Source organism: Macrosteles quadrilineatus, unplaced genomic scaffold (assembly GCF_028750875.1).
Source record: "Macrosteles quadrilineatus isolate MER2022 unplaced genomic scaffold, UCM_ALF_1.0 Scaffold_5__1_contigs__length_97177068, whole genome shotgun sequence".
In the NCBI taxonomy this organism is placed as follows: domain Eukaryota; kingdom Metazoa; phylum Arthropoda; class Insecta; order Hemiptera; family Cicadellidae; genus Macrosteles; species Macrosteles quadrilineatus.
This window is the reverse complement of record NW_026542598.1, coordinates 4,644,003-4,667,142: the sequence shown is the minus strand read 5'-3', so window position 1 is coordinate 4,667,142 and position 23,140 is coordinate 4,644,003. Positions and strand designations below refer to the sequence as shown.

At 34.8% G+C, this 23,140-nt stretch overlaps 1 protein-coding gene across 2 annotated transcripts in view; it reads left to right on the top strand.

Moving 5' to 3' along the window:
- LOC128995311 (uncharacterized) overlaps window positions 1-23,140 on the top strand; it is a 32,875-nt gene that overhangs the window by 7,453 nt on the left and 2,282 nt on the right. Inside the window, exons 1-14 of one of the 2 annotated variants that reach the window (XM_054420288.1) lie at window positions 2,499-2,550; window positions 3,369-4,413; window positions 5,415-5,551; window positions 6,398-6,534; window positions 7,828-8,032; window positions 9,088-9,190; window positions 10,107-10,331; window positions 14,480-14,630; window positions 16,068-16,280; window positions 16,848-16,959; window positions 17,428-17,647; window positions 18,646-18,816; window positions 21,841-21,989; window positions 22,937-23,035. In XM_054420288.1, the coding sequence (XP_054276263.1) occupies window positions 3,378-4,413; window positions 5,415-5,551; window positions 6,398-6,534; window positions 7,828-8,032; window positions 9,088-9,190; window positions 10,107-10,331; window positions 14,480-14,630; window positions 16,068-16,280; window positions 16,848-16,959; window positions 17,428-17,647; window positions 18,646-18,816; window positions 21,841-21,989; window positions 22,937-23,035 (2,958 nt within the window). In that variant the 5' untranslated portion in view covers window positions 2,499-2,550; window positions 3,369-3,377. Of the gene's footprint in view, window positions 1-2,498; window positions 2,551-3,368; window positions 4,414-5,414; window positions 5,552-6,397; window positions 6,535-7,827; window positions 8,033-9,087; window positions 9,191-10,106; window positions 10,332-14,479; window positions 14,631-16,067; window positions 16,281-16,847; window positions 16,960-17,427; window positions 17,648-18,645; window positions 18,817-21,840; window positions 21,990-22,936; window positions 23,036-23,140 lie in introns of those variants that run through there. The other variant, XM_054420287.1, reaches the window with a different exon arrangement.

Sequence of the window (23,140 nt, the reverse complement as noted above, 5' to 3'; positions counted from 1 at the left end):
ACACCATTAAAATTCTAGACGATTCCGCTCAGTAGTAATTATAAAATACCTAAAAAACATTTTTAAATTTGTCCCATAAGAATAACATTAGGAGCTACCTTCTTCTTCTTTTTATTTGTTTACGTTTTGCGACCAACAATTTTGTTGTCTACTTAAGACAGAGAGAACGACTTTTACTCTAAGCTCTTTCATTCATGGAGTAAACAGTTTGGCGTCTATGAATATATATCATTATAATTTCACAGCTTTCAGAATAATGTTATTTAAGCTAATTAAATCTTACAACTTTCATAATAATAAATTGAACTTAACAATATTAGTCGGCAGTTATATACCGTTTATGTTCAGTATTAAAATTTCGCCTTTTAATTAAAAGTATATAGGTATGTATGTATTTAGAACAAAGCAGCTTTTTACATTATTCAATTTAATGTTGGCATTGAATATTAAATATTCAAAAATGTTGGTATATTTTTATACTAAAATGCTATGCGAAGGGGGGGGGGGGAACAGGTCCCCGACGTAGAGAGTAGTAAAGAAAGCGGAAAGGTGAGCAGTGAAAAGAAAGGAGTACGGAAACCCTTTATGACTGTTAAATTAACGTATCTGTAATTCTTAAATGCTATGGAAAGATAGGGAAACAGGTCTACGATGTAGGAAATAGTGAAGGAAGTAGTCAAGGCGAGCGCTGCGGAGTGTGGGGGGCCTTTATGACAGTTAGAATAATGTATCTGCAATTCTAAAAATGCTATGGGAAGGGAGAGAAACAGGTCCACGATGTCGAAAGTGGTGAAGGAAGTAGTCAAAGTGAGCAGTCCGGAGTGTGGGAAGCCTTTGTGACAGTTAGAATAATGTATCTGCAATTCTAAAAATGCTATGGGAAGGGAGGGAAACAGGTTCATGACACTTAGGAAGTGGTGAAGGAAGTAGTCAAGGCGAGCATTCCGGAGGGTGGGAACCCTTTGTGGCAGTTAGATTAATGTATCTACCATAATGAAATGCTATAGGAAGGGAGGGAAACAGGTCCACGACGTAAGAAGCGGTAAAGGAAGTAGTCAAGGCGAGCAGTCCGGAGTGTAGAAACCCTTTGTGGCAGTTAGATTAATATAACTGCAATTCTAAATTCCAATAGGAAGGGAAGGAAACAGGTCCACGACGTCGGAAGCGGTGATGGAAGTAGTCAAAGCGAGCAGTCCGGAGTGTAGAAACCCTTTGTGGCAGTTAGATTAGTGTAACTGCATTTCTAAAATGCTATGGGAAGGGAGGGAAACAGGTCCATGACGTAGGAAGCGGTGATGGAAGTAGTCAAGGCGAGCAGTCCGGAGTGTAGAAACCCTTTGTGACAGTTAGATTAATATACCTGCAATACTAAAATGCTATAGGAAGGGAGGGAAACAGGTCCACGACGTTGGAAGTGGTAATGGAAGTAGTCGAGGCGAGCATTCTGGAGTGTAAAAACCCTTTGTGATAGTTAGATTAATGTAACTGCAATTCTAAAATGCTATGGGAAGGGAGGGAAACAGGTCCACGACGTAGGAAGCGGTGAAGGATGTAGTCAAGGTGAGCAGTCCGGAGTGTGGGAACCCTTTGTGAAAGTTAAATTAATCTATTTGAAATTCTAAAATGCTATAGGAAGGGAGGGAAACAGGTCTACTACGTAGGAAGTGGTGAAGGAAATAGTTGAGGCGAGCATTCCGGATTGTAGAAACCCTTTGTGATAATTAGAATAATGTACAGTATCTGCAATTCTAAAAATGCTATGGGAAGGGAGGGAAACAGGTCCACGACGTAGGAAGTGGTGAAGGGAGTAGTCGAGGCGAGGAGTCCAGAGTGTGGGAACTCTTTGTGACAGTTAGATTAACGTATCTGCAATAATAAAATGCTATGAGAAGAGAGGGAAACAGGAAATACGTTACGTATATTACCAATGACTTTGGTTAATTAATGGACGAGAAGTTAGGATTGTTGTTGACTGAGATTTGGTTTTTTTAAGAGGTTGGTCCAGCCTCTTTTAACCTCGCCCGTGCGTGGATCGTTTACAGCAAAGCAATTGGTGAGCCGGTACAGTACAAAGGTGAACTGTACTGATAAAATTTAGTGGCAGTGACCAGGGTCCGAACTCACGACATCGCTGCCTTGGGCCCGAAGTTCGCGTGATGCTACCGACTTGAGTCACCAACTCACCATTATTTGCCCCGACTCATGGGTCGATTTGCCCATACAAATAACATTATTGTGTACACCAGTGACACCGTTAAGTGTGCTAGGTGTGGGTAAACTCTTTCATTATTGCGCTCATGTTCACTCATCCTGTTACGTGCAGAATAAGCGTACTACTAGTTATAAACTGCTAGCTTGTATTGTACAGCTGTAGTAAATTGCCACTAGTGCCAGAGTTTGTTATTCTGCTCTCATTTTACATTCATCAGTATAATGTGGTATCATGGTTTTATCAAGATAAAAAAAACAAGTTTATTGGTTTATGCCCTTGTATAATGTATGTTTTTAAGGATACTGTCTCACTTCTATTAATTAGGTGAAGACGTTTCGGTAAGTGTGTGTTTGATGTTTACTATTTATTTAATGTCATTTTAAAACAATCATGAGCCTGAAAAAGACTCTTACCCAACCATTGCTTGGCGCTTGGCCGCCTGTATTTAAATCAAATAGTAAAGTGTGTACATGGAAAAAATTTACCCTTAAATAGGTATGGTATGACATACTTACTTTACTTAGCAACACCCTTTAGGTAAATATTTATAGCTGAATCCTTATGCAGCGTGGCTGCAGAATGTAGTTCCGCATCAACGTTATATAGGCCGTACATTACATACATGTTTTTAACGTCAACAGTGTAGGTCTTACCTACAGTATCCGAAAGTTAATGACATTATTTTTTTATTAGGCTTCTAAAAAAACGTATGCTTGAAAATGAGTGAAAAAGTACGTGGAATAATTTAAAATAATTGAAATCTTTGATTCCAAGCAAAAAGACTGGGGTTTGGACTGTTTACTTAAAACTTTAAAAATGCAAAAGGTTTAGCCTAGATAGGTAAAGGAATTAAAAAAATAAAAATTAAAAAAAATGAAATAAACAAGGTCCTCCTATGTTACATTGTGTAACACAAGACTGAGCCTTCCTGTTTATGAGGGACTGACCTCTCTAAAAGGTTGGTACGACGTCACCAGGATATCTTGACCTATTGCATAAACGTTGCAGTTTCTTTATTGAATAACCATTGTTTAAGCATTCATTCAGTATTCTTATGAAGATTATTTACATTAATTGTTACTGACATACTAAAATCATTAATTTGTTGTTATTTGTCTTTAGTTTTTTAAATCGTATGTTGTTGTTTTTTTTTCAGGTAATAAAAATGAATGAATACAAAGTAATTCTATCCAGTGAACATTTGCCAATGACTTGGCAAGAAACTGGAAAGAAAAATGCTACATTGGCATTAACGACGTTACCAACGATAAAACCAAAAGTGGACGCAAGTCCTTCATTAATGATTGGGAAACAGCCTGTGACATTCACTGCGATATCCAACGTCAATTTGCTACCTCAGAACCAGTACTCTACGATTGTGATTAAAGATCTTAAAAACAATGTTCCAGCAAATATTTTACTCAGTAATCCTTTATTGTCACAAAGTCCGACGGGTAAAAAACCTATCACCAAACCTGTTCCGAGACTTGCAAAAGTCAGAAAGAAACCGATTACAGCGAAGAAGATAATGTTGAAACCACCAAGTTCTCTTCTCTCTCAGTCTGCATTGGAGCGCTCAAACGAAGATCGGATCGACGGATCTAAAAGTGAAAAATGTAGCAATGAAAATAGCTTAAATAGCACTAGCGATACGATTCCAAAGGATAATCCAACAACAGAAAACACACTTGCGAGCGCTTCCAATCTTGAAAAGTCATCAGTAAATAACAATATACCCATTTCCACACCCAACATCATCATAACACACAACAACTTTTCCTTCAACTCCAGTGTAGTTACCAAATCCACTGAAAACAATTTAACACTAACAAATTTGACTCAGACAACAAATTTCCCAGAGATTTTAAACACTGTTACAACATCAGAAGGTCACACAGAATTTGAATCGTCTGACATCGGTGTAATGGAACATACACTAGAAGACGGAGGAATAATAATCACCTCGGACGGTTGTGTGGAAAGTGAAGTTGAGAATTTAGACAGTTCAATTATAAATGAGACAGTTTTGATAGATTCTGACACACAAGTTGTTTGTGCTGACCAAGAAATGTTATTGGATACAGGTGTTGTGGTGGAAACTTGTAATGAAACTCCTGAGAATCTTGAAACCGTGAGCAACGAAGATGTCCATTTGGATCATGTTGAAACGATTTTGCCTTCAGACATTGAACATCATAATGGTAAGTAGGCGAAAGCAAAATATCTAAATAATTATGTTCTTTGGTACCTAACACCAAATTTAAATAGTTTTGTAAGTAGGGCCTAAATGGAGTCAGTTTGTAGGTGATAAGTAATCTTCTACATGTAATTATCACGGTTTGTAAGTGATCTTCTACATCTAGAGCAATCAGTCCTCCAAAACTAAGTAATAGTTGTTTATTTTACTTCTATTTGTATTTTAATGTCAAGTGACACTCACAACATACCTACATTAATATTAATTATACAATTTAGAACCTATAACATATTGTAAAGAAGTGTTTTTGACTCTAAGATAATTTTGAGGTTTAAGTCACAAAAGTACTCGGAGACACTAGAATGACTCCAAAGGAGGGGAAAGTTGCTCCGATAGGGGGGTAAGGTACTCACCTTCCTCCACTTGGGTACCATTCGGTGGGTATAAAACCAGGGTCAGGGTGTTTGGCACCAGAAATAATTGAATATCGGTTATATTGGCCTTAAGTGGATAGGCTTTGCCACGTTTAGCATTTATTTGTCATACAAGTTTACACGAATTTCTTATGGAAGGATTATTTGAATTAGATACCTATTCATTATATCTTGTAAATAATTGAACCGGAATAGTTAGTTACATAATATACTTTTCTTGTAGGAAATTCAATATTCTTTAATTTGCTAATTTAGTATTGTATACAAAAAGTTGGTAGGTAGTTTTCGAGTTCCTTATTTACAAAAAACCTAAAAAGGGACCTTTAGCTCTACCTCCACCGGTGGGTACTTTTAGTATGTTGTTTAAGGACCCTTCCCCTAAAATTGTTCCAAATTTGGCTTATACAAAAATTTTCCGCTACAATGTGTTCATTACCTGGACTGCTAAACGTTTGGTTTCTATATTTTTGTATAAACATCATGCATTCTTTATAGCTGTGTTTTGATACTTGTTATAGAGAAGCTTGTACAGGGTTGATATATGTGATATTTAACTGACATAATTTTTCAGAACACCCCTCACAGGAGTATACAGACAAGTTGTTGTCGCAACTACAACTGTCTGACTCTCGGACACTGCCTAACATAACCAGCAGCCAGGTCTCGTCTGTTTTGAACGCTCTCGCACCCTCCGACAAAACTGATCTGGTCAGTAAACTTGTTGAACTCAATCATCAGTTTTCTCAAGCTTGATAGGTAGATTTGGCAAGTTTTGTCAGTGAAATTGTTAGCTCAATCATCTGGCGTATTACTGAGGGTCTACTGTAAGTATTTGGATTAACATATATAATTCAATTGGTTGGCTCAGTCAGTGGCATGGTAGACTACAGATCCATACAGCGATGTTGTGGGTTCATGCCCTACTATTTATAAGTCTTGTACTGGAATGACTCACTCCTTGCTTTGCTTCATGCATTACACTCACAATCTCGAGGCCCAATGTGGATGGAATGGAAACGTATGGTTAAAAGTAGGAAAAAACTTTATATGAAAACAGCTGTTAAGGTGGCTCCAGACATGCGCCATTCGCCAAGCACTGAACAGCGACTCACCAAATCGCAAGTAGTGAGGATAGGTGTTTGTCTACTTGGTAAGCAGCAAACATTTGTGCTCGTGTTTTCCCGTTCATTGTCAGTATTTTTGCACACATCAAAGTCAATGATAATTTTTTCTATTCCCAAAACGAACTGTTTTTTGGAAAACAACACGTATAAATCACGTCAAATATTTCGTGCTTTGCGAATGGCGCACGTCTGGAGCCCGCTTTAGATTTGTTCCAGTAATAGTACATGGATATTGGATAAAAATGTGAATTTAAAGGTGCAAGATGTTTTATTCACACCTGACATTTTACTGCACATAAACGTCATAAACACTATCAACCGTACCAACCGTTATACTTGGCCTGTATCAAGCATGAAAATCTATAATTTATTTAGGATTAATCACAAGAAGCCCTTCAACTGTTCTAAAGTAACGATTTGTTTCTTATAGGATGAACTAACCTCTTTGACCAACGCCAAAAGTGACAAGGAACCAGTGAAATGTGAACCAACCGAGTTTGTGAAGATAGAAAGCTTGCAAATGCCTAATCTCATCAAGATGGTGAAACCAAAGCCTCCTGAACCTAAGTAAGTTTAAGTTTTTCTATTAGTTTTAGTGGATTTACCTATAAGGAAAAAGATGTATATATATACATGTGTATAAATTTGAACGAATAGTGTTTTTGGGCTCTGGAGACATCACAATGAAAACATAAATCAGTCCCGGGTCTTTCTGTGTGCCTATTACCATATTTATTTTTGTTGGTTTTTTGTTAGTGGTTATATATTTGATTTAAAAATGTTTTGAATGTTTTTGATTGAAAGATACTGTTTTGAGGCTTATATTATAATATTATCCTGAGGACGGGATCAGATTCCAGATCCCGAAACGTTGTGTATTGTTTTTTACAATCGTGATGGAAAATGTCCACAATAAACCTTTGAACAACATTAACTCACCATCATCAACAATGAACTTCAAACAAAGAATTAAATAAAATATTTACAAAGACAAGCACTTTAACCAAACTATTTTTTTTACAACTATCTAAATTAATTGTTGTTTGAATTAAATTTTCAGTTCTCATATAGGTAAAACCTCATTATAGAACATCTAAACTTTTAGAAAAAATCTAGTTGAACATCTCTACCTTTGGTTAAAACACTTAAGGTTAAAACAGTTGGAAAAGCGTGACCGACTGAAAAAATCAGTTATCTGAACCAGTTTCGTATCCAACCCCAACCCCCCGAGAGGGGGTTGACCCTAAAACCTGAATTTTTAAAATTAGTTTTTCTACAATTAATAAAATAAAATAAAAATCTATTTTATTTCTCTAAATACCCTAAAATGCAAGTTTACATGTCTAAAAAGTTTCCCGGGGGAGTTAACCCCCAGGCCTCCCCCTTAGGGTCATCCTAGTTACGCCTATGACCTGAACTCCCTCCCGCCCAACCCCCAATTGTGCTGATTAATTGACTATACTATATTACTTAATTCTACTGTATATTCTATTAGTTACTTCTGAATACTACTTCATTCAACAGTGATATATTTTACAACCTGAAACTACTGAAGAAGTCCCCTTGTAAGGGGCTAAAATGTTTTAGTGTCTATGCAAGTGGAATGTTCAATGCAACTGTCACAATAATGCTGATGAACAATCCAAAACTCATAACATTTTTGAAGCTATGTCTGGAATCAACTCCCTCCTGCACCAAAGTTCAAGTCCCTGACAACTACGTTTCACAACACACTTAAATTTGTTAAGAACTTGATGTCTGCTTTCAACCACCTAGAACTATTTTCTAAAGTAAATTGGTTGTCCCTCCATTCCTTTTTCCTCAATGCATGGATTAGTAGTGACTTCCGATGGTCTACAGATATCGTGTGTGTGAGCTGAACAAACACACGTGTTTCCGCTGTGTGAGTTGTTCCTTCCTGAGTTTGAGAGCGGAAAGTGTGGAGAACCACTGGGTGAAAGAACACTGCAACATTCGCACAGAGCTGCTCAACCGGCAGCTGACTAGGCGACAGATCAAGTGTCTCGGCTGTCCTAACGTTGTCTACTCCAAATATTCCTTGCAGGTATGTACGTTACTTACCGTGAGAAACCCAATACAGAGGAACTTTGGGTCAAATACCAAGTAAGTGATAAAAAACTATCAACATTTTTTAATTAGTCAAATTTAGCAATAAAAAAGGAAAAGTCAAATTTAAAATTTACAACTAGATTGAAAACACAAAAATATTAAATGAATTAAAAAAATATATAAATAAAAAAAAATACAAGAGTGGCCATACAATGTGTAGGTGTAGAGGATTCGGTAAAAATCAATTCTGTATGCTGATGAGCAGTTTGCAAAGGTGTGAGCTAGGATTTGAGCCACTCTCTTTCAGGTAGAAGGCCTTGCAAGATGGGTAAATCAGGTCAAAAGCATATTAATTTACCTCCATCCTCTTACCAGGGTTCAAGCTGCAGTAGCATTTTTAGCACTTTGCTATACACAACTTAAAGATGCTATATTGTTTTGCAGACTATAGAAAATTTGCTACAAATAAAATTTAAGATTTATTTAATGATCAAACACATAATATTACTGGCAAATTGTTTAAAATTGCTTAAAGAATAATATTTTTGCCACAGTTGTCTGAGAGTTTGTAGCATTTATGATTTTTGCTAAAACAATTTTCATCCCAGCCTATACCCTGCCTCTTACTAAATGCCAATTTCAGGAGGAGGTAAATGACTTTAACACTGGGAGTCAGGGAAGAGGAGTTAGCATTGTGTATCTTACTGTTCCCTTAAGTTACTGTTTTACCTGTAAACTGTACATCCACACTCTTAGAATGCACACTGTCTTACTAGATAGTAGCACAATAGTAAGCTGTGAAGAATATGAAGCAAAGTACGTGTACATCAGCTTCCCAAGACCAGCTAGATGATAAATATTGTTTGCTTTGGTCCTTACTTTTTGTAACTTTTTTACTTTTTCCTTAAGTAGCTCTGAAAGACAATGTGCAACCCAATTTGACCCCCTAGATAATAAGGGTATTCGTTGTCATTTAGTCAAACACTTGTAAAACCCACTTTAAATTTTTGTCATTTCATTTGCTAATCTTTGTCTCATTCATATTCCCAGATTCATTTACTTTGTGACCATAATGTTATCACGACGGAAGTTAATGAAGTTATCGCCACAACACTTGCTGCCAACAAAGCTCTGAGAGATGCTAAACGACCTCGTAAGTGTTGCAAAATGTCTAATAGAAAACATGTTTAATTTCACTTTCATTTGAGAATGTGGACTTTAGCAGGGTGTCTAGCAGTCAAAGAAATAACAAAAGTTAGAAGTTATGGAAAGTCACTGATTTTACTAGTAGTAGAAGTTACTGAATAGTAATGGAATTTATTTCAAGATCCCGAGAGTCGCTGAAAAATCGGGCTAGCTAAAATAAAGTTCCTCAGGCCTGTTGTTCCTTGGTGCAAACAATGATAATGCAGAATCAGTGAGAGCAAACATAATTTTTCGAGCAGGCAACCAGCTCACAATATGGCACGAAATATTTTGTGCCCGAGTATCTCGTCAAGTACCTGAAAAGCTAATTGTCTTATGGGTACCAAAGGTTGTACATTTTAACATTGTTGTCCTCCCTTAAATTCACTGAAATTCAGTTTGATCAACTGGTAGACACTCTGCTTTAAACACATTATTTATGATTTATCTAGTTTTAAAAAGGATGTCTTGTAAAACTTAAAACTTGTAATTTCATGAAATGTGATTACGTTATGAGTTTATACATGCAACAAGTATTTTAACAAATGTTTCTAAAAGTTTTAATACAACAATGAATGCATAGAAAATATAAGAACTAAAAAAAAATAGACTCACAACTAAAATGGCTAATGCTAGTTGCTACAGTATTAAATCAAAACAAAATGGAAAATTGTTGTAATCTTCCCATACAGTATTTCCTAATACAAGAATGTTATAAAACAGAATTTACTTTGAAGATATCCTCATTGACTTTCCTTCTTATTCACAGTCTGATACCATTTTCTTCTTCGATCAAATTTCATAAGAATTAAAGAAAATAATTACCTGACAACATAAAAGAGATCAGTTGGCTCTACAAAACTAAAACAATTTGATTTTTTCAGAGCATCAAAAATCAACAAGTGCCAAAGCCAAAGATGTAGTGCCGCGTTTACAGCAAAGCAAAGAAGGAGAAGTACAATCAGCTGTTTACCAATCCACCTTCCCTGCTGAGCCCATGACCGTCGCGAAAGAGACGGCCAACGTTAGCGAGCAGAAGACGAGTGAAGAACCTCAGTTACCCTCGACACCTAGCTTCACACTCTTCACTGACATTCAGTTACCCAAAGGTAAACAATCTGATATATTATAGTGATGATGCTACATTTGTAGCATGTAAACTATCACGCAAGGAATTGGAGTGACGTTACTTCCCCGTCCCTCCTCACATCCGGTTTTGGTCTGAAAGCCTTGTTTTCATAACACTACTAGCTTTTCATACAAACAATCTGGCAGAGTAGCTACCACTGTCAATAAGCTAAACTGAAATTAATTTACTTTAAATCGAACCGATATATAAACTAATTTACAAACAATCTAAACAGGTATTTAGCAGTAGAAAAAATATCCATCCATTAGATTAGATTGAATCTATTATGGCTAGTTAAAAGCCAAGGTAAAATAAATTCTCATCAATAATATTTTTCAATTCATTCCTACATTTTCCATCTTGTTTATTATAAAAAATTAAGTTTTTATTAATGTTTAATGACATACTGACTGCCTAGTAATAATAATAATAGTAATAGTAAGACATTATAGACTAAAGAGCTGATTTGAAAATATCAGCGTTTTCTCTCTTTGCTATTTAAACGTTGGTTACGACAACCTAATACAATGCAATTTCTTACCATGACAGCTTACTGAAATTGATAAGATCAGCATATTACTCCCAGTCATCTTGATCTGATTGTCATTTGCGTTGTATTTATCATCAGAATCATGTTATTTTATTGGTTATTGATTGAAAAAATGTATAAATTACCAAATAAATTACTAAATAAAAACACTTCATTCCTTACACCTCAAAGTTTGCCGGTTCTGAGTAATTTGAATTTAATTTGTTTTTTCTTTTGCAAGGTTTAAAAAATAAAATTCAACTCTGCACACATCTGAATATGAACTACTATTTTTTTCTTTCAAATAAAAATGTTGATGTGTCCTACTTCACAGTAGCAGGTGGAAATGCAGTTGTAAACGATTTGTTGTAGCCCTATATGAATGGATCAATCTTTACTCATAACAAATACCAGTCTATATATTTGGTAATGCATAGTGTGTTGTAGAATACTTTGTACAGAAATAAGGCCTTACTAAAAAAGAAAATAGGCAGTTGGATACAATATGTAATCAGAAACATGTAAAATCAATCAAATCAACACATATCGTCTTCCAGATATATTTTTGTGTTAATACAAATATATAATTTTGAAGAAATAAAAAAAATTTTTTTTATTTAATATTTTTAGTTTGTCCTAATAATTTAAACTTTTGTAATTGGAAACCCAAAAAAGTATTTTTAGGAAGAAAAAACTAAGAGAGAACAGTGTACAAGTGTATTACTGAAAAGTGAAAATTACAGTGAGTTTCAAAGACGGACAGTGTAGTGTATATTATAGTTAGTGTATATTAGTGTATATTATAGTTCAATTCAAAGCTATATTGGTTTAAAATTCTGTTACATTTTCGTTAAACAGAAGAGAATCACATTATGAAACAAAACTGCACCAACAATTTTGAAACTGTACATCTTCCGGTGTTAAGGATGATTGTTGTTCTATGTAGTTTATCATTATATCAAAGACAGCTGCAGCATCTCAGTTGAGTACTTTTTGATCACTGTCTTCTGAGTCTCCTTCACATTCTGCCAAAACCTATATTCTGTCAAAAATTTTGTTATGATTTATCTTGGTTTGAAATCAACTTTTAAGGTGAAATGGGATTGTTCTCCATAATTTCTGAGTATTGAGAATACATTGTATTTATTTAAGTTTCCTCTGTTATACATGTAGGTACAGTACATATTGTGGTTACAAACTTTGTATTTTTGTGTCTCATTAAGTCCGTCAGAAACGTTTAATCTTAAATGTTGATTACTGTACATTCAGATTTTCGTTCGGTTTGACGAACTTGGGCATCGAGAATAATTGAACCACTATCACTAAAAAGCTAGCCAATGAACCGATGATGGTCGGAATCGTCTCTTTCTTCAGCAGAAAGTACTTACTAGCAGAAACAGAGATGGCCACGCTCTTAACTTGCAGTGTGAACTGTAGGATCTCGTCGTAGAACTGTTCAGGCTTCTCCGCAAGTGGAAGTTCTCTAAGGACTATGAGCACTTTTCTGCTAGCCTGGCTGAGGGTCTCCGAGGTTGAGATGATCATGTATATCATAACACAGTTGAACAGCAGTCCTAAAGTGTCTTGCACTGCTTTGAAGTCTTTGTGATCGACAATACTGCCTACCTTGGCGAAAAGATCCAAAACTGTAAACACAAAATATAACAAAATCTTGAGAGAGAAACAAGCAGCAAAGCTGTGAGCCGCTGTACACAGAGCCAGATGAAGTTTGCGAATTCTTTCTAATTCCGTCAATAGAGGGTAATTCTTTAAATCCTTGTTAAACAACACTTCTCGCAAGTCTCTGGTTATACATCGAAACCTTTCTGCCGCTGCATACGCTGTTAGGATATACGGGAGTATTATCAACATCCGGGTTAAATTCATGATCAGGTAACAGGCATCTTGTAAGTATTTATACCATTCCTTTCTTGGCTGAAACGGCATTAACCAGTGTGAAAACAGTATCGAGCTAAACAAAGAGTAAACTAAGTAAATTTGTAGTCTCTTCAGACTCAACGTCAGTTTGAAAATATCCCTGTCTACTGATTGAACCTGTGAAAGCGCTCTTGTGTAGGTTGGTAGCTCGTGGTACGTTAGCAAAATCCAAATGACATACTCAGCTTTGATCATTGGTTTAAATCTTCGGAAATAGTGACTTGTGTAGTCACCATATATTTTGTCAATGATAAAAGGACAAGTGAGCAAAACCAATGATACAAGAAGTGAATTTAGAACTTGCCTGCTGACCGAATGGAATCTCAAACGGTTGCATGATTGTCCAAAACTGTGTATTACTGGAAACAATCCTAATAATGTGTTTATAGTGAGAACTGGACGCACTTGCTCGTACAAGCGATCCTTCAGAATCAAAACATCCAGTGAAAAACGCCTCTTCATAATTTGTAGCCCTCAAAATATTCTGAGTAGTACTGTAAGGTAAATCAAAGACTTCTTCTGAAATGAAATATTATGTAAACAGCAGTGTGGTGGTGACAGCTGACTCTTGATAACCAATTTGATGGACTTGATAAAAGTTTGAATTCCACTTGAAATGTTGATTGTTTATTAATTATTTAGTGTTTACTTCAAGTAAACAGTGTGGAAAATCCCTCAATAATGATTTAAAATGATGGTTATCTTGTATTTGTGTTTGGATTAGGATTTTAAAACCCTTAAAATATAAATTAGGATGTTTTTTATTTTAAGAAAATAATTTGAGTTTTTCATGCTCACTTCTACAGCAAGTATCACTGTAGAAATTCTACTGACTTTCAATAAAGTTAATTGCCTTTCAAAATGAAAAGTAGCCTACAAAATAATTTCAACAAAAAGTTGAAAAAGTAACAAGATTGTTTGAATATGAATATTATAACTTCTTGTTCAACTCCTTCTCTTCCTGGATAGCTAGCACGCAGCATAGATAAATAAAATGAAATGAAATAATATTGTATTTCCCAATTGAAAACAAAATACAATTCATGGTATTTTTACATAATAAATTATACAATTCTTACACTTAATAAGTATTTACAAACAGTTTTATAGCTAAATGGCACAAAGGAAAAAATACTTTATCAAATTATATGGAAAATATTTTCATAGATAGGGGCCTGTGCGTAGACATGAGTTATGGGTATATTTATTTTAATGGGAAATGTATTATTAGAAATAATAATTATATACATCTGGATATAAATTGTTTCTTGCTAGGAACTGGATTATGATATTTTTCTGAAACTAAGAAGATACAAAGCCATACTTGTCTGTGCTATACATAGGGATGGAGGTAATAACATTGGTAATAAAATAATTAAATTTACCTAAGAAAAATTCTTGTTTTGTTAGATATAAAGACACATTCTATTTAAGCGATTCATAACTGATGCATCAATTTAAATTTGTTTACATATACAGATTGTAAGTGTGAACAATCTGCTTACATTATTTACTAATGTTGTTCTCAAATACTCTAATGGACGTTTTAACATACATTAGGCGTTTGCTGGTTTGAAATACCTAAGTAGGCTTGGTCCGAATTAAAAAAAATCAAGGTGTTTAGGATACAACTGTAAAATTAATTTTATGTTTTGTTTCAGATAAGGAAGTTGCTTCTCCATCCAACCAAAATCCAAAGACTGAAGATAGCAAAACTGTAATAAATGACAAAAAGGTTGCTCGACGCCTTAGAAGAACAGCGAGGAGTAAACTTAAGGCAGAGTTTGGTTATGAAATCAAGTACAACTTTAGGTAAATCCCATACTATAATACGAGCTAAGTCTGTTTGTCTGTCTGTAATATATATCTCGAAATCCAGCGGAAGGGTTTTTACAAAATTTTGGAATTAGGGACTTATTGCCCTATAAACGTGATTGGTAACAGCCACTACCTCAGGAAAATTTGTATTTCGCTACACAACTCATTCAAAAATTTAACATTGGCCTTATGGGTTGCTAAGGAACAATTTGGTTGAAGGAAAAAGTAAACAAAATACTTGTAGCATGTGTTAGCCATCTACAGTATACTAGCAAATTACAAAATGCAGTACAAAGGGAAAAACATCAGTTGTAACTATTTAGCAAAGATTACACTGAAGATTACTCGACAGTCGACATAGTGTTTTGTATTGGTGACGTCAATTTTTATTCACTGTTTTATTGTTTACATAATTTGGACTGCTGTATTAAGTTGAATTAGTATAAACGTTAATTCTATTACAATAATCTTTATATTAAGCAATATACACTTTACTGTATTTTCAACGTATGAAATGTGTAAGATTAAAATAAATTAATGTGTTGGATTGCCAAGTTAAAATTTCCATCATAATAAATAGAAATTGCGCTTAAACTTAAATAATAAAAGCCGAAATTAGTTAACCTATAAAGATAACGCGAGTTTCCATACCGAGCCATGGCTCGGTCCCCCGGTACTGTTATATAATACATAATAATAATAATATATGTTAAGATAAAAATAGATATGGCTAGTAATCATGCCAGGAATCAAACTTGTTCCTCTTGCACTGAGAAGCTAATCAACACAACACACCCATGATTAAATTAACATGATGAAATACCAACAAAACAACACTATTGCCAGCTGATTTAATGCATCACAGTTCTTTCGGGAGGATTGAAAATATATTGTTTGTATAATAGAAACAGATATTGTAGATACTGTTTGTATTGTTGTTAGTTTTGCAGAATAGTCATAAAATTAAGGTTTCAAAAAATGGCTCACAAATTTCTCAGTATGTTTTGTTCACAAATACTAGAAAAGTCCCGGTATGGATCATAAACATAAATAAACACATATTTGGCCCGAAAGTAAACAAAACCATATGTTAATTACTGCTATTAGTATAGGGGTTTTGTTTACTTTCGAGCCAAAAACATCATTTGTTTATGTTTATGATCCCTACCAGAATTGTTCAAGTATTGGTGAGTATGTTTTTACAAAGGAGGTATTTTTTAAACACATTTTTTAATCCAAACTTAAGAATTGTATTATTAACATTATTTTTAAGTTGTTTAAGTTAAATGAACCATATGTAGATGTTACTTGTTCTAAAAATATCATACAGTGGAACTTGGATAGTTGTGTTGTAACACTAATGACCAGTGAGAAATCAAATTGAAGAACTTTTTGAATAGATGTTAGAATTAAGCATGTTTCACTGTGAAGGTGTATGGTGGAGAAGTGTGGTGTACGGTTTACGACGGCTACCAACCTGAGTTACCACCTGCGTTGTCACCTGCCAGACTCCGAAGTGTTCCGATGTCCGGAGTGTGACCTAGCGATGGGCAGCTGGAGCAGCGTGACATCCCATTTGTGGCGGCAACACGGGGTAGACATCGACCTCTACTGCTGCAAGCTGTGCGGCTACAAGTGCAACAGGTGATTTAACAAGTTTAATGTAACAACTTAACTTAAAATATATGCACAGTATATACAATTTTACATACATTTACCATGTTATCAATTTGTTTTCATCAACAAATCATTTATTTTATAATATGATCTCAGCTGCATAAAATCAATAAGGCTACTTCTAAAAGTTTTAGAATGAGTTTTGGCATTCTTTGGCCAAATGAGTGTTGGCACGTCAACACAAAAAAATCTCGACATCAGCATTTTACTTTTCGGTACTTGCTCAAGTTACTCACTCTCACATGCTCGGCTTGGCCTTGCACATGAAATTTGGTGTTCATGTTTGGGTTTCACACTTAAACTTTTGTGCGCACTGGAAAATGTCACTTTTGGTACTCGTAATGAAATGTACTAGTGTGTAATATTTTATAGCATTTTTATTTTGTAAAATGTTTGTAATGGAACGATCTATACCCAGCTATTGTCACTATCTAACATTGTCCTTTTGGTTAGATTGATAGCCCATCGACAAAAGGCTTTTGCAATATCAAAGTTGTATGACCAAAGTGACATAGGATTGTATGAATGTTGCAGTTACAGCAAGCTTATCAACAACCATATCAAGATACATGGGGATGAGCGACCGTTCTTGTGCGACATTTGTGGTAAAGGCTTCAAAACAACCAAACAATTGCGGAACCACAAGGTGAGTGACCGAACATTGCTGATTCCTCTATTAAAACCTCTAGTTTAGGTGCAAAGTACATTAAAGAAAATCATATTGTATGCATGATACGTATAGTTAATGCGCCTTTCCTACTTAAGACGTGATTTAAAGTTGGGTTTTAAATCTCTTTAGGTTTTGTTACCATTACATGAACAATGTTGCAATTTTACTTTGAGACTTTTTACTTTTACTAATCCTGTGTATCATAATTAAATAACTGGGTAGGTAAGTGGTTAGAGTGCTCATGGATCGCCTTAAAATCATAAGAATGCTGGTCCGATTGTGAGAAAAGTATGACCCAGCCGTCCTTGATTATTATGCTAAATAAATGGTCCTGGCTTAAGTTACAGCTGGTCTTAGCTACACAAGGCATCGCTCCACAATACACTCATCTGTCACTCATATTCGGGTCCCTATCTCAATTGGTAATCCAAGATGTATTTGAAGGCCGTTCACCGAGCCAGGGTCCGACTGCTGGGAGAGGTGAATGGAGACAGTGGCGGTTGTTACACCTGCAAGGTCTGTGGACGCAGTTTTACTGACGCTCGTATCCTGCGTCACCACACAGAGAATGTGCACAACAAGCTGCGGCCGTACCTGTGTACCTTCTGCGCGCACACGGCTAGCTCCAAGAGCTCCCTGCGCATGCACATACGTCAGCACACTGGTCAGTCAGTCAAGAATCTCAACCTTTTATACACATGTACACTATTCATTAGATTCTCTAGGGTTAAACTGTAACATTCACACTGTAACTAAACTGTGAATTTTGCGGATAAAACTTTAAAATAAGGACGGTCCAATTCTGATAAAAGTCCTAAGATTTATATACGACTATGAAAACCAAGAATTGTCCAGTGAATTACTATCAAGTATGAATGGAAACACTGTTATATTCATTTGACTTTCGCTCACAAAGATTCTATTCATAATTGTTTTAATGGCAGGTATATATTCATTAAGTTTCTAATGGCAAAGATTCTATTTATTAAAATGATGTTCTCAAAGAATAAATTAATTAAGTTTCTAATTGCAAATATTACATTCATTCATTTTCACTCATAAAGATTATATTTATTAAATGTCTAAATTCCAAAGATTCTATTTATTAAGATAAGATGCTACCCTTGCAGAGTATAGAACAGAGGCTAGTGTAGTGGTAGTACCTACATGTTACTTGCCTGTTCATTTCTTATCTGTAAATCAGTAAATCAACCGAAATATCAAGAACTAAATCTGAAGATTATAAATAAATAATGTTTTTCACTATCTCCTCAGCATTTTTTGTGAACTTCAGAAGAATTACATGAATTTATTTAGTTTTAATTTTATTTTGTAGCTTTATTGGTAAAATGTCCTTTAATGATATCAATCTGAAAAAGACAAGCAGGGGTATTTGTTGAGCTTGTTCCCAAACATTTGCTCGCCTATACATGTTTGCCTTCTCTCAAATCTTTCCCACGAGAACAGGCGTTTCAGTACTGACCACTTCCTGCCGATCTAGTCCGGTTAAACCAATGTGCTAATCAAAATTGTCTGGTTAAACCGATGTCCGGTTAAAAGGTGTATGTTTCCCTTCACATCCAACAAACAGGGTGATTCTCTTAAGTCTATACTCTTGTCACAGTGTTTACTCTGAACATTATTCACCCTTGATGTTGGTAGGTGAGAAGCCGTTCAGCTGTAACGAGTGTGACTACGTAACAGCTGACCACAACTCACTACGGAGACATAAGATGCGACACTCTGGACTCAGACCTTACCAGTGTCCTTACTGCAGTTACAACTGCATACAGGCCACTACGTACAAGGTGCATCTCAAGAACAAACACCCAGGTACTCAACTGATATGGTATTCTTGTCAATTGGCCAGATGCTGGCTCTAAATACTTGCTAGTTGCAATAACGCCGGGTTTACACAATGCTAGTAGGTAGGCAATTGTCTGAAGACAACTGACTTGCCTGAAATTATTGGCTCCGTGTAAACACTTCCGGCCAATTGCCCTATTAATTAATTTTCCTGAAATTCAGTTGTCTCCGGGAGTAGACTGAGGACATCTGGCCTCCAACAATCCCACAATCATGAATTGACAATTAATTGGCCTGACAACTGTCTCACCTACTAGCATTGCGTAAACCCATCTGTACCTCATACTTACATTGTCCATAGGGCTGCTTTCCTAGGTAAGTATGCTGTAAGTGCAACTGGCAAGTACTGGTCAGTCAACAAGTTACCGTCCCTACTTCCCTCATTTATAAGTTGCTTTAGCTGTAAGTTTTTAGTATTAGTCATTCATATTAAAGCTGTAGCCAGATTTGAGTTAAAATCACACTAGTTTTATTGCCACCAGCAGAGGCACTGTAGAGTACTGTCAATCATGGATTTTTGTCAACTACACTGACAGATTACAAATTGTAGTTCTAGATATGTTACAAACAGTTTTGTTTGAGGCTAGTGCCGCAGATGAAAAAGGTTTTTTTATTACAAAAGAGTCACACAATTTACTTGTGTAGGCTATATTAATATGTACCTACACAAGGAGTTTTTATTTCACAAAAAGTAAATTTATTATTAAATTCGTTGTAAATTAGAGGATATTAAAACGTTTTTATTAGCTCGCTTTCTTGTCCGGTACAAATTTTGCAATCGATTTTATACTAAGTTCCCGATGAGCCAGAGACTTGAAACTTAAAACATAGCTCACAAATGGATGACAATGCAATATTATATAATTTAATTTCCATATTTCCGTTGGGCTATGCCCCATGGGCTTGTTTTTATTAACTCGCTTTCTTGCAAATTTTGATACTTCCCGATGATCTAGAGACTTGAAACTTGAAACATAGCTCACAAATGGATGACAATGCAATATTATATCATTTAATTTTCATATTTCCCTTGGGCTACGCCCCATGGGCTTGTTTTTATTAGCTTGCTAGTCGCTTTCCTACAAATTTTGATATCAATCTTAAACGAAGTTTCCGATGAGCTAGAGACCTATAAGTATAAAAGAGGATGTTTGTATATATATATATATATTTGTAGGGATGGTCAAGTCTCGAAATTTCGGGAAATTTTCGGGAAATTTTAAATCTCGTTACACGAGACGAGATTTCTTTTTGGCCGAGATTTTTATCGAGACGAGAAAAAAAAAAAAATTAAAAACGCCTGCAGAAAGTCAATGCAATACCCGCAATACAGGAGCGTGTTGTAGTTGCGTTTCCTTTGCGAAGGCGTTCTTATTTAATTAATTCTTCAAAAATGTAAATATTACTTTAATTATTTTAATAACATTTGAGAAGTTTTGTTAAGTTGTTAACAGTGTGAGGAATGTTTTATTACTATAAAAAAGTCAAAACAAGTAACTATTTTATAAAAATTAATATTTTATTTTATGATTTATTTTATTTTAGGATAAGTTGAACTCTTTTAACTGATATCACTATGTTTCCTAATCGTAGGCATTTTTAATAATTTAGGTGTGATTAATAAAAAAATGTTATGCTGATGTTTTTTAATAAAAGATAGTAAATATCCTTGCCTATTATCATTATTTTTGTATTTAAACAGTCATCTAACAATGTTACAAAATCAGGTAAAAATTCCGAACGTGCATTTCCCGTTGTGTATGAGAAGGGAAATCCCGTCTCGATCTCGTCTCGAAATTTTATGAGAAATAAAAAATCTCTTCTCGTCTCGTCTCGAACTAAAAATTCAATCTCGTCCATCCCTATATATTTGCAGTGATAAACTCAGACACCGCTGAACCGATTGCCACGAAACTTGGTACATACGTGTAGAATTTCATGGAATAGGTTTATACACCATCAATTTTGTGATCCGTCCAATCGGCTCCGCCCCAGTGGCTCTGGAGTTTCCCATATTAACCTTATGAGAAATGGAATTAATGAATTTTAACAGCTGTTTCAATTAAACAAGTTGGTTCTGTTCTATGATGTTCAATAGCATTAATGTTACAAGGATTACCAACAGGGTGCAGCACTATTATTTCTTTTACATTTATGACAACAGCTAATTTGCAACCAAAAGGTGAGTGAGCGTAGCGAACAAACTTCAACCTGGAGGCGAGTTAGCGTAGCGAACGAGCTAACCTGAAGGCAAGTGAGCGTAGCGAACGAGCTCCAACCTAAAGGTGAAACCAGGACGTGATTGAGCCATGCGAACAAGATCATCTTGAAAATTAAGAAGTTAAACGGGGCAAAGCCCGCGGGTTACAGCTAGTATATTCTAAAAATATAAAACAAGCATTTTAAAGTAAAGATAAAACATCTGATTAGAGATAATAAGGTTTTGGTTTGTTGTATTAATAGTCAAAGGTTATATATCAACAGGCCATATAAAATATATTTAACATATTTACACATTAAAGACTAAAAAGTTGAAAATAATTTATAAATAAAAAACTTTTTTTAAAACAAAACGTTTTTAAACACACTAAAAAGTAGAAAATATTTTATAAATATGTTGAGAGTATAAATACTTGTAAGATTTAAAACGAAAAACGTTGGGTGCATGCAATTAATTGATAATAATACATTAGTTTAATAGGTGAAGGTAATTGTAAATTATCTATTGCATGCACCCCACGTTTTTCGTTTTAAATCTTACAAGTATTTATACTCTCAACATATTTATAAAATATTTTCTACTTTTTAGTGCGTTTAAAAACGTTTTGTTTTAAAAAAGTTTTTTATTTATAAATTATTTTTGTACTATAAAGCGTTAATTTATAAACCTCTCAAGTTGCTTATAAAATACACTTACAAATAGGGCAAATTTCAACTATGATTATTCTATTTTGGTTATGATTTGTTAATGAATTGCTTTTTTTTCCTCAGGGCTGGATGAAGGGCTCATGTTTAGCTGTCAGCTGTGTCCATTTCGAACAGTCAAGAAGGACAACTACTTGGCGCACAAGGCAGAGCACCACCTTGGAGGAAACCCTTGCAACCGACGGAAAAAACATCTACCCCAGGAGATGTCTCAGGTAGATTAAGTTTTTGTTCAAGCATATGCTTTAACATTTTATTCAAGAGAAGAAAGGTCAGTTTTTCTGTATGTCTCTCAATGATGTAACAGATGACAGCCTGATTGCTAAAAAAATTATTTCCAATTAAGATTTTTTCCTAGAAACACATTATTGTTTTTCCTTGTTTCGATCCTGACACTTTCAAAGGCAAGTTCTTTCTTCTTGAGTTTTTTGTTTAGTTTTTAGTCTACACTGTTCAATGTGCCTCTTGAATGGAGATTAATTTGAGTATTTAACACTTCTTGGTATTAAAATTAAAATGACTTAATTAACACGGGCGAGTCAGTGGTAAATGCATAGATATTATCTTGCATGTGGCCGAACCAGTGATCAAATCACTTGCTTTTTAGTTCTAGATGCTCTCATGGAGCTATTTTATCCAACAGTGGTGTTTGGTATTTTAGTCTAAAACTAAAAATCTTATGAAGACACACAACACTAAGTAAATTGGTTGTATATGCAAGACGATCTTACGATTGTATAACATACAACAAACTGTAATCTTGTGCTTGCTCAATCATTACATGAATAGGTTGATCGGTCGCAATTTGTGGACAGTGTTATTTCCCTTAACTAATAGATTAAAAATATCAATAAAATAGAGATTAAGATGAAAGTGTGCATGAATCAAATAAATGCACAAAGATTTGAAGTGTTCACAAATTTTTCTTAATCCATGTTGTTTTACTTTTACTTCCAATTAAAAATAATTTCTCTAATTCTATTGACATTCAGATATAAATTTTTGTATTATGATAAAGATCAGATAAATACACTAATGAATAGCCAAGACCATTCTAATTGCTAAGAATTAGTATAAGGCATTTGTTGAATCTTGAAACCTATACATATACACCTTCATAAGCTAAAATTAAAATTACAAATCTCATTTTTTGTATTTTCAGGAAAATACCTCATTATTGGGTAAATCAACATCACATAGCTTTCCTGAACATGAAACAGTCATTCTACTGGAGGAGTCAAGTGATATTTCTTCTGTACAGGCAAGTTTTTATTTTTATTTAGGAATTTCCCCCAGTTCTATAAAAGTTAAAATTACAAGTACACCTTTATCAACTCTTTGTTGCTATTCTCTTTGCTTGTTATGT